Source organism: Silene latifolia, chromosome 9, assembly GCF_048544455.1.
Source record: "Silene latifolia isolate original U9 population chromosome 9, ASM4854445v1, whole genome shotgun sequence".
NCBI classification, from domain to species: domain Eukaryota; kingdom Viridiplantae; phylum Streptophyta; class Magnoliopsida; order Caryophyllales; family Caryophyllaceae; genus Silene; species Silene latifolia.
The window spans coordinates 34,048,348-34,063,918 of NC_133534.1; the positions used below are offsets into that span (position 1 = coordinate 34,048,348).

At 37.5% G+C, this 15,571-nt stretch overlaps 1 protein-coding gene across 1 annotated transcript; it reads left to right on the forward strand.

The window, feature by feature from the left end:
- The first annotated feature begins 1,304 nt into the window (after positions 1–1,304).
- Positions 1,305–8,232, forward strand: LOC141599537 (basic leucine zipper 19-like). The gene is made up of 3 exons (XM_074419572.1): positions 1,305–1,642; positions 2,221–3,059; positions 7,608–8,232. The coding sequence occupies exons 2-3, from the start codon at positions 2,227–2,229 to the stop codon at positions 7,609–7,611; spliced, it is 837 nt and encodes a 278-aa protein (XP_074275673.1). The 5' UTR covers positions 1,305–1,642; positions 2,221–2,226; the 3' UTR covers positions 7,612–8,232.
- Positions 8,233–15,571: the final 7,339 nt, after the last annotated feature.

Sequence of the window (15,571 nt, forward strand, 5' to 3'; positions counted from 1 at the left end):
ACCGCGGGCAAACATTTTTTATTTTTTTTAAACCGCGGCCAAACATTTTTTTTTTTTTTTAACCGCGGGCAAACAATGAAAATGGATGTTTGACCACGGCCAAACAATTATTTCCAACGTTTGACCACGGTCAAACGTGAGAATTAATTGTTTGACCGCAGCCAAACATCCATTTCCCACGTTCCACTGCTGATGAACGTTGGAAATCAACGTTTCACCACGGCCCAAACATCCATTTCCAACGTTTGGCGTGGTGACGCCACAAAACGCATCAAATTCGCTCCCAATCCGATCAACAACAACTAATTTCGACTCAAAAATCAATCCCAATCAACTATATTTCGCAAACAACATATAACAATACCAAAATTTACATAATAACAACTAATTAACATGAATTTTAATAGAAAAACTAACAAATTCTAAACTAATTCAATTAATTTTAATAAAAAGCTAACACATAACCTAATTTAGTCTTTACTAACTAATTCAATTCTAAAACAAAATCCAATCAATTTAATCGATTTACAATAACAATAAGGGAAAGAAAACTATTTAATTTCAATTTCTAAACTAATTTAACAAAAAAAAAAAAAAAAAAAACGTACCTTTGTCACCGGCGGCAGGTGAGTGGTGTCGGCGGCAGGTCACGGTGTCGGCGGCAGGTCAGGGTGTCGGCGGTAGGGCAGTGGTGGTAGAAGCGGCGGGGGTGTGGTAGTGGTGGTGGGTGAATGGATTGAATGTTGGTGGAAGTTGAATGTTGTTGAAGGTGAGTTTTGAGTTAGAGAGAATAGAGAGAAATGGTGAAGTGAGATAGCAGGGGCAAGGTCGTCTTTTTTTTGAAAAACGTCGTCGACGTTTACTAAAACGTCGTCGATATAAACGAATCCGGAAGAAGAAGCGGCTCTCATCAGGGTGCTCTCTCGTTAGCAAGGTTTCAACGGTTTAGTTCCAGTTTGTTGCGGCACGCACGCCTTCAAGTAAAGAGTGTAGACGGGTGGTGGATTACACACATTGATGCAGCCGAGTGGTTCAAGCCAATGTTAACTTAAGAAAACAATCTTCGATTTCTATAGACCAATTGTTTCATCTATCCTTTGCAGGCACACCTTTTGGAATGTTGCAGTTGCTAGAAGGGCTAAGAGAAAGGAGTATCACTTCTTCCATTTCGATGACCAATATCATCCTCCTATTAAAAAACATTGTATTTCTATTTCGGTTAGCTATTCTTGTACTGGTTCTCTAGTAGTCTACGTGAATTAGGTGCTCCTATATTTAAGACATTAAGACGTTTTCTTTTAATCACGGTTCATCATTGTCAGAAAAAAAAAAAAAAAAAAAAAAAAGAAAATGGTGAGATCCATGCTTTCGTGGGAAACTTAAAAAATCATAGGAATCAATAGTAGTACATTTGTACTTCCATGGACATGAAAACTTGATAGACCATGTCCACCTGTCATTAATGTCGCCATTCTCATTTCTTATATAAACTTGTAAACTATTCCTCTTTTTTAGGGTTTCACTTTCTTCACCCTCTTTTCCCAATTCAACCCAAGGTCTTTCACTTCCAACTCTCTCTTTCTCATACACACAACCACCAATTATTGTATTCCCAATTCCTCAGATTTATCTCTTTTTATTGGTAAGAATTCTAATTCTATTGCTTTCAATTCTTATTTTTTTAGAGCTTCTTTGTTGATTTGTGTTCATTCATCGTAATCGTAATTCAATCTCAAACTGAGAATTTCGTCGGATTGCGGCTTAATGTGTGATCGAAAATCAATAAGTTTTTGTTTATTTTGTCTGATTTTTAATTAATTGGGTATACAGGGTTTTGAGTTAATTCATTAAAATTGTGTAAATTTGTAAGCATAGTTTGTCAGTTTGAAGAATTGCATGTGACATTTTCTGGGCAGAATTACAATTTCGTATTTGGTGTTTCATTTGGTTGAATTTCGATAGCGGTTTTTAGAATCAGGTACTTGGGGTTTCAGAGAATTTATGTGAAATTCAGGGTCAGTTTTTGAGGATAGTTTGTTAACTTGAAGAATTGCTTGTGACTAGGGGTGATAATGAGATGAGACAGCTCGCGAGCAAGAGTGCTCGCAAGCTTGATAATGAGCACAATTTTTTCAGGCTCGGCTCGTTATCATCCTTGTGACATTATCTGGGTAGAATTCCATTTTGTAATTTGTGTTTCTTTTTGGTGGGTTTTGATAGCTTGGCATGATAGAGGATAACAGTAGCAACAATAGCAGAATGCCTTCAGTAGATGATGGAGAATTTGACTTTACAAACCAAGAGTTGCTTTTCGGTACAAACATGGGTGATGTTCAGACCGGGTCAATGGACAGTTTCTTTGATGAATTATTGCGAGATGCCCATGCTTGCACTCATACCCACACTTGCAACACCCCGGGCCCTGATTTGACCCACACTCACACTTGCTTTCATGTCCATACTAAAATCGTGCCCCCCTCGAGTGAGGAAAAGAGTGGTAATAATGACGATTCTGCTGAATCCGGGGGGCAAAAAGGTAATAAACGGGGCAGGGAGCGGGGAGGGAATAGAGAAGCTGTGCGTAAGTACCGGCAAAAAAAGAAGGCTCATGCTGTCTCCTTGGAGGATGAGGTTGTAAAGTTACGAGCTATAAATCAGCAGTTATTAAAGAGATTGCAGGGTCAAGCTGCATTGGAGGCTGAGGTAGGTAGGCTTAGGAGTCTTCTTGTGGACATTAGAGGAAGAATTGAAGGGGAGATTGGTAATTTCCCATATCAAAGACCGGTCAAGGGTGGTGATGTTTACCAAAACATTGGTAATGCAAGTTTTCCTGGTTCATATATGATTCCCTGCAATGCAGAATGCGGTGATCAGATTTACTGTCTTCATCACGAAAAAGCTGCTGAAGGTGCAACTTTAAATGGTCAAGGTCTAAGTGGATGCGATTTAGAAAGTCTCAATTGCATGGCGAGTCTAGGATCTGCTCCATCATTTAGCTGCGCCACCACAAATGTGACAAGTACCACTATTGGTTCATCGGGCAATGCCCGGAGGAAGAGGTACCTCATTTGTGACCTTATACTCATCTTTTGCTTATTTCATGATTTCATCACAAATTTTTATATGGGAGTAATTCATTTGATAATTAAAAATTAAAATGGGGCATGGATTCTTGTAGTTAATGGATCAATAGGTTTATGCGCAGGCTTATAGTTAAATGGTGGCCTTTTGAGAGACAAATTGCTACTTCGTATTTCATTACCCTCTCTTTGGTAGTGGACAGGTTTATGATATTTAGGTGTTGGTATTCAATTTTGTTACTTTCTAATGATATCATGATGAAAGTGGCTCCGGCTAGGTACGGGTGTACTTGAACAGAGTCATCTTGAAGATCCTAGGAATCGGTTTGGTCAAAGCTAAAAGTTTGGCTTGTGCTCGGTCAAACTGATCTCAAACGCGATCTTGACCAAATTTGAGCTGAACTCGATTTTCATTTGTTTTTCTTTTTTCTTTTTTTTTTCAATTTTGAGATGAGCTCGATCTTGAGTCACCAAGTCTTCTTCTTCTATTACCTGTTTTTACCAAGCAACATTCTTCTTTTTACCTTTTTCTTGACCTAGATCTTTCCTCTTTCTCCTCACTTGGTGTCTATCCTTCACTCCTTCAACTTTTCCTTCACCTTCGCTTGTAACATAGGGTTTAAATGTTTAATACTTAATTACCAATCATACAACTTTACATTTAAACATATTTAATTAACAAAAGGTGTAATTTTCTATATCAATTAAAAATTCGCAAATTAGGGCTTCATATTTCGTGATTGCTGCTTTCCAATAAACAATTAAGCACAATCATCAATATTAATTAAAAATTTACTACGTATTAACTAAGAAAAAATATTAAATTTAAATTCACTAGTGAAGAAAAACGACATCTGTAATTGTAATTGATGATCCTTCAGGCAACCTCAATGAAATGTGTGAGGTTGAAGGCAAACGTGAACACTAATTTAGGTGAATTAGATGAAGGTGGTGAAATTTTTAGATCTTAATTAGGCCTGGTTAATTTGGATTTTGTATTTTTGCCCCAAATTGTTTGAAAAGGACAAGTTGAGGTTAATTTTACTTGGTAGTCAACATAGGTAAGGAAGGGATGGGGGTTAAGTGAGGGGTAAGAAAGGTCTTTTCAAGTTAAATTTTGGGTCTAGATGAGATTTGTTAGTGTAATTTAATTGAACCTAAGATAATGGTAGTAGTTTAAAAAAAATGGGATATTCTCTCATGTACTCCTGAACTTTTTCATTTTCTAAGGTGTACCTCTCGTTTTTCACAAAAAAACTTTGCCGACAATAATTCTCTGTTACGAGTTCAGAAAACTGTAATTTTGTTTTTTCAAACCAATTATCTCGTCAAGGCCTTGAATCTGAAAAAAAAAAATTTACCGCTTTTTCAACCCGTAGTCGGTAGTTATGGTTGGTCAAACCTTTTTTATGAATAAACTTTGACAGACCATAATTCTCGACTACGAGTTGAGACGTCGGTGAATTCTTTTTCAAACTGAAGACCTCTTAAATACGGTCACTTTGAAAAAAAAGTTTATCGTATTCTGACGGTCAAAGTTTTTTTTGCAAGAAAAGAGGGGTACATCTTTGAAAATGAAAAAGTTCAGCGGTACACGAGAGAATATCCCAAAAACAATTCTAAGATAGTAGTTCTTAAAAATGTAGTTATAGATGGCATTAGTTATTAGAAAACCCTAAAAATGATTTTAAAGGGTAAATTGTTGATTACAGCCTTATATAACACACATTTGAAGACTTACTCCCTTTTATAAGTTTATTAAGTTTGTCTAAAACTTACTGCCAAGACGTGGTCTAAGATTGAAAGTTGCTATAAGCCTATAATGTCAAGATTTCGGTGACTTTTGTCGTTTGATGTGGAGTGACCGTTTACCCCTTCCTTATAATACTCACTACTTAGCCATTACTTGTTCACCACCAATATTATTCTTAGCCACAACCTCCGTCAACGACCACACGCCTATCACCTCACTCAGCTCCACCACCACCACTTCCGCATCGTCACCGCCAGACGCCATCACCACCATCAAAATTCTTCCCTAATCCAAAAGCAATACCGGCGCACCACTACCTAACACATTTTAACACCACCAGCATCACCACGATGTCAAAATTGCCCCCGCCACTAGCCCCACATCTGACAGCGACCAACCCAACTACACCACAAGACCAGCTCATCAGCCCCACCATTTTGACACTCCTTTATCACAACCCAAAGCCCCGGCCCAACAGTTGGCCTTCATCAACACTCCCCTAAAAAAAATACCCGAACTCCTGAACCACCACCCTAACCCACGAAGGCCCATCGTCCCTCAAAATTCATAGATCTAGGGTTTTCCAATGGTTTGGTAGTAGTGTCTAGTCCAAGTAAATATTTTTTGGGTGAGTTGTGGTGGTGTTAGGGGTAAGGAGAGGGTTGCAGACGAACGAGGAAACGAGCGCAGATGTTGATGAATCACCGGAACAGTGGTGGTGGTGGTGATGGTGGGCAAGTGTATTGATGATGGAGTTAAGTGATGTAGTGGAGTGGTGGTGGTTGTGGTGGAATTGGGTAAGTAGTGATGGTGATGGAGGTGGTGGCTGACCGGCGAGTGGTTGTGGTGGAGGTGGGTGTGTGGTGGTGGTTGTTGAGGTGGGTGAGGGGTGGTTGTGGTGGAAACTGGAGAGTGGTGTTGGAGGTGGGCATGTGGAGGTGGTAGTAGTGTGTTGACAGTTAAGGGAGTGAAGGTAATAAAGCAGGGGCATAATGGTAATAAAATTTGTATTTACGTGAACAAATTTCAAAATCGTCTAAAAATGTTATTTCCAATTTTGGTAGCAAAGTTCCATCAGAAGTCCTTTTTTCGGGGTAAGTTACAAAAATTTTTATACAAGGGAGTAAGATTTAAAATAATTTGTTTTATAAGGCTGTAATCAGCCTTTTTCCTATTTTAAAAATATATTTAAAATTAGATTTTAAAAAGTGAGAAAAAGAAATAGAAGTGATGATTGAACCGAGCTGAGTGATAGTTTGAGTGATAATACAAGCTGAGCTGTTGACGTTTTAGACTTTACAATGTCTAAGCCGAATCGGAGCTCGAACTTCTAAGCCAATCTGGATTTTGTTCGAGCTCGAGCTTAAACTCAAATTGGCTCGGTTACTCATAGGAGGGTAAGGATAAGGTGGGTGTAAATACATACAAATTGTCTGATAGCAGGGGAAGGTACAAAATGCTTGGCTGAGCTATACTTCATTGAATTTTGGACGTTGATCTACATATGGGAATATTCACTGATTAGTTCTTTTACCCCCTTACCCCACCCAACTAAGAAGAATTCCTAATTTTGAATCTTGGTACACTACTACACGTGTTCATTGTTTTAGAACTTTGCAGTGCAGATGTTCTGCCAATATAGTTAGTTGTAGGGTTGTTAATAATCCAGCCTCGTTATTGATTACTGGAGACGCTGACTTCTAGCGCCCTTAATGTTGTGCAAGGAATGGTAATACCTCATGTACCTAGGGATCCAAATTGAAGGAGTGCGTTTTGGTCAAGGAGTAACAGAAGTTGCAGTCGTAAAAAAATGTACAAGAGACAAGCTTTCCTTTCAGAGAATTAGAAATTACACAATCGTCAAGGGGACTCCTTTAGCCCCTCTGAATGATTTGCGTTAACATTGTGAGATGCCTGGTGGGCATCTTATTTTCTCTATGCCATAATACATGCACTTTTCAATGGGTATGACGATAAGTCGATAACATTACCCTAATGCTTGAACAGCTCCGACCTGTGGTGGGCTAGAACTTAAGGTTCCAGTTAGCATAAAGAAAATACATTGAATTGCAGTTTACTCTCTTTTATCCCATCGTATTCCAAAGGCAATAAATAATCAAGTGAAAGTTGAAGTGACTAATGTTTTAGACATCAAACCCCTCTTTACCTAATCATAGGGCGGCATAGGCATGAGTGCATGACCGCATGAGCATGAGGCTTTGAGACGCCGGATTAATGTGTTATTGTATTTAAAGCCAAAGAATAACAAATCATTGATTTCATTGAAAAGCAATGTGTTGGCATTATATTTTTTTGATCTCGGACGCTGGTCTAGTACTATGTAGTTGGTCTCAGTACCCAATATAGGCAAGATACTATACGAGTTAGGGGCTTATTTTTAAGGACCATTGATGATCTTTGTATGCAATCATATGAATAGAATGAAGTGCCACTTACATAGTTACATGTACTCCTTATTTGTCTACTTGTCTCAAAACCTCGGTGTTGGGAAGCATATGATTGTGCGACTTTATGTCAGTTGCATAATCTCCTCTCTACTCTCACAAATCAGTTGTATAATCTGATCTCTACGCGTACAGATTAGCATGTGGAATACTTACTGATTTTATAGACTTCAGGCTTTCTGTTACATCTGCTATAATATGGCTTTCACCTCTAGTTATTATCAATCTTATTTGTCCGATACCTTGCCTCAGTATTTTAGTGGCGTTTGTATGTTCAGACTAATTACTCAATGCTTTCTTATGTTTCAGGTAGACGGCATCCAAGTTCAGCAAGCTGAGTTTGTTATTTTCGGTGCTTTGAATTTAAGAAGTCACCATTCTATGTACAGGGAAAGGCATCAGTTAGGCTTCTCGTATCTTCAAGGGATAAATCCTCTGCTTCAACTTCTTCAGTTTCACCTGAGCTGATTTACGGCCTTAATTTTTTAAAAATGTTAGAACAGAATTAATAAATGGTTGTAGTTATTAGTTTTCTGATACTTCAAATGTATAGAGGTAAAAGTAGTTTGTCTTTGTGTCACCTGCTCCTTTTTGTTGCGTTTTATGTTATGTTCAAGTTGCTCAGTTTTGCTGAACTAGTCAGTTTGAAGACGATGTTCATCAGGGTATTACTCTGAGCTACTTGCCAGGGCTGTATAGTCATCGGCCAATTTACTCAAGATCCGTGTTTGTTTCGCAGCAATTCGAATTCCTTGCCTTGCGCCCTCCAGGCTAGAAGGCCAGTTGTGGCGGTCCATCTTCTGCTTCTCCCTCAAGTTGCTCATCCCCATTCCTGCAAATTTTGTAACTATCTTTCTGTTTTATATGAATTTGTAGTGGAACAATATTATGTTTAACTCAAAACAAACATTAATAATTGTCTGTTTCGAGAGGGTATGTCGATCTATCTAATCCCGGCGTCTCTAAATTTCAGTTATATAGTCTCACTACTTAATAACTCTACCGATTTTCTTTAAAAACAGTCCTGCATCCTAAATTATGAGTTACGTTTTTTTTTTTAGGTAAGAAAATTAGGTTGATCCTCTAAGGGTAGGACTAATATATCTCATCCTTTCAAATGAGTGAGGTAAGTTGAAGCCACCGGCTTTCAAACCACCTCGAAAAAGTTGGACATGAATGTCCAATAGAAGCCATGAAGTTAGCAGTAACTTTGTCGGTTTCACGAAAGCAATGTTTAATTATCATTTCATCGAACAAATGAAGGTATTTCACATCCTTGATAATACTAGAGATTTCCCAAGGATTTTGTCAAGTACTGCGAAGTGAGTTAATAACACATAAATTATCACCCTGCACAATTAATTTTGAGATTCCTAACTGTTTAGCGGCTAAAACAGCTTCTTTTAAAGCGAGAGCTTCCGCAACAAGAATACTATTAGATCCGTACTTTTTTGCTCCTAACACAAGGACTTTACCATTATGATCTCTTATACAATATCCTAAAGCAGCTTTATTGCCTTCTATTCTCGAGCCGTCAAAATTTACCTTTAAGAAATCGTTTCTAGGTTTCTCCCACCAGATTTCTTCCCTAATAGAATTGATTCTAGTTGACTTGTCTTTTTCGGGATTGTTGGATCCTTATGTCTAGTCTTATTCCATATCTTAATGTTATTATTACATAAAATAATAATTTTGTTGATATTGAAATGAACATTGTTAAGGATAATGTCATTTCTATAAAACCATGCATTCCACCAAATAAAGATAATTTTAATGAAATCATCTTTTGGAATTAAATCTTCAAAAATTCTACCGTCCTCCGGGAGGACGATACTCCTCACACACAAACACAATCCACCCAAGTGGAATATTATAATGGCTTTTGTGTGAGGAGTACCGTCCTCCGGGAGGATGGTAGAATTGAGTTTCATAAGAAAACTTTGACCGGTAATATTATCATAATTTGACAAGAAATTGTTAAAGCTAATAATATTCATGTCTTGGATAATCGAACCAATCAAGAGACATTCGTAAAAGAAATGATCTTTATTTTCAATATGATGGTTGCACAAAACACAATTAGGTGGGACATTAATATGACTTATGTAAAGCGGCATATGAAAACACATTGTAAAATGGGTTAGGATCTCTTATTCTCCGAACACATAAGAAGAAATGCCTTTCTTCAGACACTTCTTAGGCTAGTAAGATCTATATTGTCCAGTTTAAATTTGAAGCAGTTAGGTTGCATTCGGGTGAACGTAAGGATAACCGTTCCATTGCTCGTGGTCAAGTGGCTCGGCCCACTATTAATTTGAAGAAAAGCGCCTCAGTTTTTGTCACCCGTTTATCTTCTTTTTGCAGATACGACACGACTACTACTGTCGTAAGGAAGACCAAAAGATAAGAAGAATACCCGATTCAGTTCGATGATTAGTTCCCACCGTTCAACAAATGATGTTGCACTGGTTCTCTTTGGTGTATTTCGATGTTTAGTTTAACTAATTGAATGTCGAGTAGTTTAGTGGTTTTCTGTGCCAACTCATCTAAAAATGGTAATATGTAACTAATTGTTATGTCGACTCTCTTTTCTATATACCAGTTTATCATTGTAAAAAAAAAAAACGAATAACTTCATTCTTCTATAGATCATAATAATTTCTCGGTGGCAGGATTAATTTCACATGTGTAAAACCGTCTTACAATAATGCGTATTCGATTTAAGGTAGTGTATTGAAACGCGAAATTAATTTCATTTTCATGATTTCAATCGTAGAAATTCAAATGTTTGAATTCAATTATAAATCCAATTTCAAAATAGCATTTGGGAAACCCATGGAATTGGAATTGGAATTGGACTTGGGCGAGACGGATGTGGGTCGAGGTTATCGGATGTTTTATATTTGAAAAAAATAAATATTATCATGAAAAATATTTGCGATTGGAAAAAACATCATAAATAAAAATATTACGATGAAATTTACGTCACAAAATAGAATGTAAGAAGTGATGGAATTGAAATGACTACTATATGGTAGGTATTTGAGAGCCTCAAATTTTAACTAGTTTGGAATTGATAAAAAATTGAGTCAATTCCAATTCCAAATTCTAGGGACCAAACACTTGAAATGTCTTAATTATAAAATTCAATTTCAATTCAAGGTTCCCAAAGATACCATAATCACGTTCGATATCGGCGCACCTACATTTGGCAAGTGAGCCGTCCAAAATTAAATTCCCAAATTCCTCCCTTCAAAGTTGAAACCCCTCCGCCTCGATCTCAATCACACTTTCCCCTTGCTCAAGAAACACAAACAAATGGCGAGAAATCTGAGCCGTAGAATCGCCTCAATGATACCAATCTCACGCCCTGCAACACCGAGTCACCTCTCCGATTCGGCAACTCGGGGGTTACCGAACTCAGTAGGCAGTTATCTGATGAGCTCATCCGCAAGCAGCGATCATAATGAAGATTCAAAGGAAGAGACAAAGAAGGTGACGGAAGAGATTGATAATCAAGAAGATAGCGACGCCGATGAGGGCGAAGAACATGTGAATAAGGAAACCGGTGAGGTTGGTGGGCCCAGAGGACCGGAACCGACCCGTTATGGTGATTGGGAGAAAGGTGGTCGTTGCTCTGATTTTTAATTTTATGCTGCATCAATCAATATTAGTAATCTCCGTCCCAATCATTTGTTTACTTTTTTTTTTTTTTTTTTTTTTCGTGCGAGTTGCTTTAATCAAAGGTAACAAATAATTAAGGCGGAGGAAATATTCATTATGTGACGGTTATATATGCATTTTGCAAAGGGTAATGTACACATTAAGATTGGTGCATGATCAATAAGATAAGGTTAGATGACCCATTTTGCACCATATACTGATATGTCACATTCTATCAACCAATTGTAGATCATGGGTCGGATTAGAGATCGTAAGTTCGTAACACAAAGCTCAGGTGGATCAATGTAGTCTTATTTACTCCGTATTTTTCAGTTACATTTCAGAGTTTTACCGCCAAGCTTATAGGGTGTGTTTGGGTTGAGAGAATTGGACGGATGAGAAATCCATTTTTTGGTTAGCATAATGAAGGTAGAGTGATTTTGAGGGGAGGGAAAATGGATGCCTCCATTAATCCTATTATTTCCCCCAACAAAGGAAAGATTTGGAGGGAAAATCACCTTTTCTATTCCCCTTCCCTTCCTTCCGCCCCCTTTTCCTTCTCTCCTTTTTTGCTATCCAAACAACGCCTTAGGGTCTGTTTGGATAGCAAAAGTGGAGGGAAAGGGAGGGGAGGGGGAAGGAGGGAAGGGAAAGGGAGAGAAGGGAAGGGGAGGGGGAATGAAGTGTGGTTGTTTGGATACAATTTCTCTCAAAATCTTGCCTATTGTGAAGAGATTTTGATTAGGCTTGGAGGAGGGGAAATTGGATCCCTCCAAATCTCTCCCCCTCCATTTCCTTCCACACTTATTTGCTATTCAAACAAGGGATTTTAAATTCCCTACTCTCTCCCTTTCTTTTTTCCTCCAAATCCCTCTATCCAAACACACCCTTAATGTTTCACTCATATCCTAGCATCACTTTTACTGCCTTATTGGTCTCCGATTGGCTGCTTACTAGTACTTAAACAGTGTGGCCTTACTATTGGGAGATTTTAAATGAAGTGACCATTATTCGAAGTAATTTTTGGCAGAAAACTTTATTACGGTTATCAGGAAACAACTGTTTGTATTGCAAACATAGGGGTAAGGTTGTGTACATCTGCTCCCTTTAAGCCGCCTTTTGCAGGACCCCTTGGGATATTGAAGCCTAGGGGTAATACTTCTATTGTTAGAAAGTGTCGAGGTCTCTTCCTATGTGTATAATGGGGCATTTCTCGCTTTGGCAAAATGGTAGAATTATGAGTTATAGACCAGTTTATATGTTTGTGGGTTACACTTCCAATCACAAATTTGTTTTAGGAATGGAGATGCCGCAGACTTGAAATGGTAGAATTATGAGTGATAAGACCAGTTTATAAGTTTGTGGGTTACACTTTCAGTCACAAATTTGTTTTAAGAATGGAAACATCGCAGACTTGTGACTAGTCTGCTATTTTTGGTTCTATATTTCTATGTGTTTCAAGCATGTATTATCACTTGTCAATTTGTCGAACTGAAGTATTAATATTGCTTCAGCTCGTCTTTGTTGAGATCTTCCCAAGTGTGCTGAGCGCTTTCTCACCTCGATAGAAGTCGGAAGGGAATGATTAATTTATAAGTTAGTAGAGCGTTCAGCTACAATTTATTTAGTTTGGGTAGAAGTCGGAATAAAATAATTAGGATTAATTGATTAACAATACCAACTTTAGCACCTAATTGGAACCCACTTGGAGATTTCGAGTAAAATTGGAACTTTATGAGAAAATTGGAGTGAATTTAGGCAGTGTGGTGGTGTCGGTGATTAGGTGCGATGAACGTGGAGGTGTTGAGGACGGTGGTGATGACGATGAGTCGGTTGTGAATAGGTGCTGAAGGCATCAATAGTGAGGGGGTATTTTGGTATCTTCAAGTCATTTTTTGTCCGGATGGTGTGAGTTGGTATTGATGTTTTGGGTAGAGCTAATAAGTTGATATTGATTTTATTACTTTGCCACTATGGTACTGATTATGATATTTGGTCTTAAAGTTGCTTTATTTATCAATTAACCCAAATGATTAATTTATTAGTCAGTAGATCATTCAACTTTGGCTTTAGTATTAGACCATCCTCAAGCAATGGTCGCGCTAACTAGGTCGCGACCCGATTTTACTCTTAATCCTACCTTATTAACCTTGACCCATTTTCACCCTCCCAAGCAGAAGGTCGCGAGTCGCGACCTAGGTCATCAACCCAATCATTATCCACTTTACAATATTCCCAATCATTGTTTTTTTATTGTTTTATAATTGTTTAACCAATAAGAAATTGACACGTAGAAGGTCAATAAGACCATCTCTTTTGATCAACCTTGGTCACAAATTGACCATCCTTGGTCACAAATTGACCATTTCTTGTTTTTGGTCACAAATTAACTACCATTGGTCACACATTAACAATACTAATTACTTGATTAACCATGACCAAGCAAGGTCATGACCAAGCAATTGACCTTGCTTGGGGATGGTCTTAGAGATCATCATGGTAAAGTACTGTTATTAGATTCTAAATCTTGCAGCCAAGTTAGTGTTCTTTTAACTGAAACTCTTGCTCTTAAAGAAAGCATAAATGCAGTTAAAACTTCGGGTTTTAACCTTTTAGCTAGCTATCGAAGGAGATAATCTGTGCTGCTATTTACTTCTATAAATCTTAGTAGAAATGTGGATCGGTGCCCATACGGAGCACTGGACTTCCACCTATGCACAGAATCGGGAACAAGCAGAAGGAAAAGCAATTTTGGAGGTCCTGAAGTGGGTTTGGAAAAAAAAATATCTTCATATCTCCATTGCCTCTGATTGCATTAGAATTTTGAGCCAAATTATTGATGGTTCCCCTAATAATCACAAAATCTCATTTGTGACGGCACGTAACCGTCACTTTGGAGTGACGGATACCATTTTCTCTCACAAATGACCCAAATAGAGGAGAGAGGGAAGTACATGGGGATGCCCTCACCTTATCCCCCCTATTCGTTTTATGAGTGCTATTATCCGTCACTTACTCAACCCGTCTTCAGCAAGAGTAATTGCCTAATAATCATCTGACATGGATGATTGTTAAGGAAATTATTGATATAGCTAACCTGTTTCATTGTTTTTCGGTTTCTTATATTAGTAGATCATGTAATTTGGTTGCTCATAGATTGGCCAACTTAGCTAGAGCTTGAGTTTGCCTTCTACTTGTCAAAAAAAAAAAAAGTTAATTAATATACTTCTTCCATTCAACTTTTACCACTCCACTTTAATATAATACTCCTCGCATCTATTGGAGAAGTGGGGGTGATAAAAGTTGAATGGAGTAATTAGTTTAGGTGGTAAAGTACTGGGAGGTGGTAGTCGTGACCTATGTTGCGCCTTTAACTGATTACACGTCATTGTATGGTTAGTCAATTTTCAAACAACTGTTGCGATTCCATCAAACTAGGGTTTAATTTCAACATTTCACAATGCCATGGCAAATACAATACTGCACGTAAACGATACGATGAGTGGTCGTGAGTCGTGACTACTGACTGACTAGTGAATGCCATGCATTAAGAAGAAGTCATAGACGATGTAGTTATTGGGAAAGCCAGGAAAGTCAAGTAAACGTCAAAACATGGGAATGAGAAATGCTAAATACTCGACTCTTACGTTCAATAATATACACGTTCAAAGATTTCAAAGTTCCTCCTGGTCTTTAGCTTTGAACAGATAAAGTTTACTCCTATAATAAAAGTATAAATCTATAAACTGTATTAGTATGACATCCTCCATTATTTCAGATGGGTTATTTTCGTCTGAAATAATATGATGGGATTTTGTGGGCATTTTATGGTCAAATATAACCGCAATGGTCAAGCTAGGGTCATAGGCTTACAGCTATTGATAACTTTTTTTTTTTTTTCCCAAAAGTGTCGTATTTGACTGTAAAATGGTGTCAAAACTCAGTCTTATTATTTTAGAAGAAAATAACTCGTCTTAAGAAAGACGAACTCTTCTTTCACGGAATACTCCTGCATTTCATTACTTTCTTTTCTTGTCTATCTTTCTAGCATTACAAGTCAAAGAAGTTGTATAATGGAGTCATTGACCTCCTTATATGGACAAAACTGTAGTATAATTTAGAAGAGAAAAACAAGATTTTAGAGACGATCATCAGCAGACACAAATTAACCTAGTAGCCTGGATTTTGTAAAGTAAATTTGGATAATTATACTTGCACATTTGGATAGCACCTTAAATCTATTTGAGAAAATATTAATCTAATTTAAAAACGATCAAAACCCCAATCCCCAAAAATTTGTGAACAATAAAGGCCTTAAACTAAATAATTCTACTCATATGGTGAATATAGTAATTAGTAAGACATGGTAGAGGTTTGAAGTTTCAAATTCATTCCTTCTTAAAATTGTTTGATTTATTCTAAAATTGTAAAGGAATTGAATGAAGTTTGAAACACAAATAAGATCATACATCCTGTTGTACAGGAAGCAGGGTACATCAGGCTTATATATTATATATTAAACTATTTAAGCCCAAAAAAAAAATTCTACCCATCTCCATTTTTCCCAAATTCTGATTTCTCTCCAGTCGACAAACCCTACCCCCTCTTTG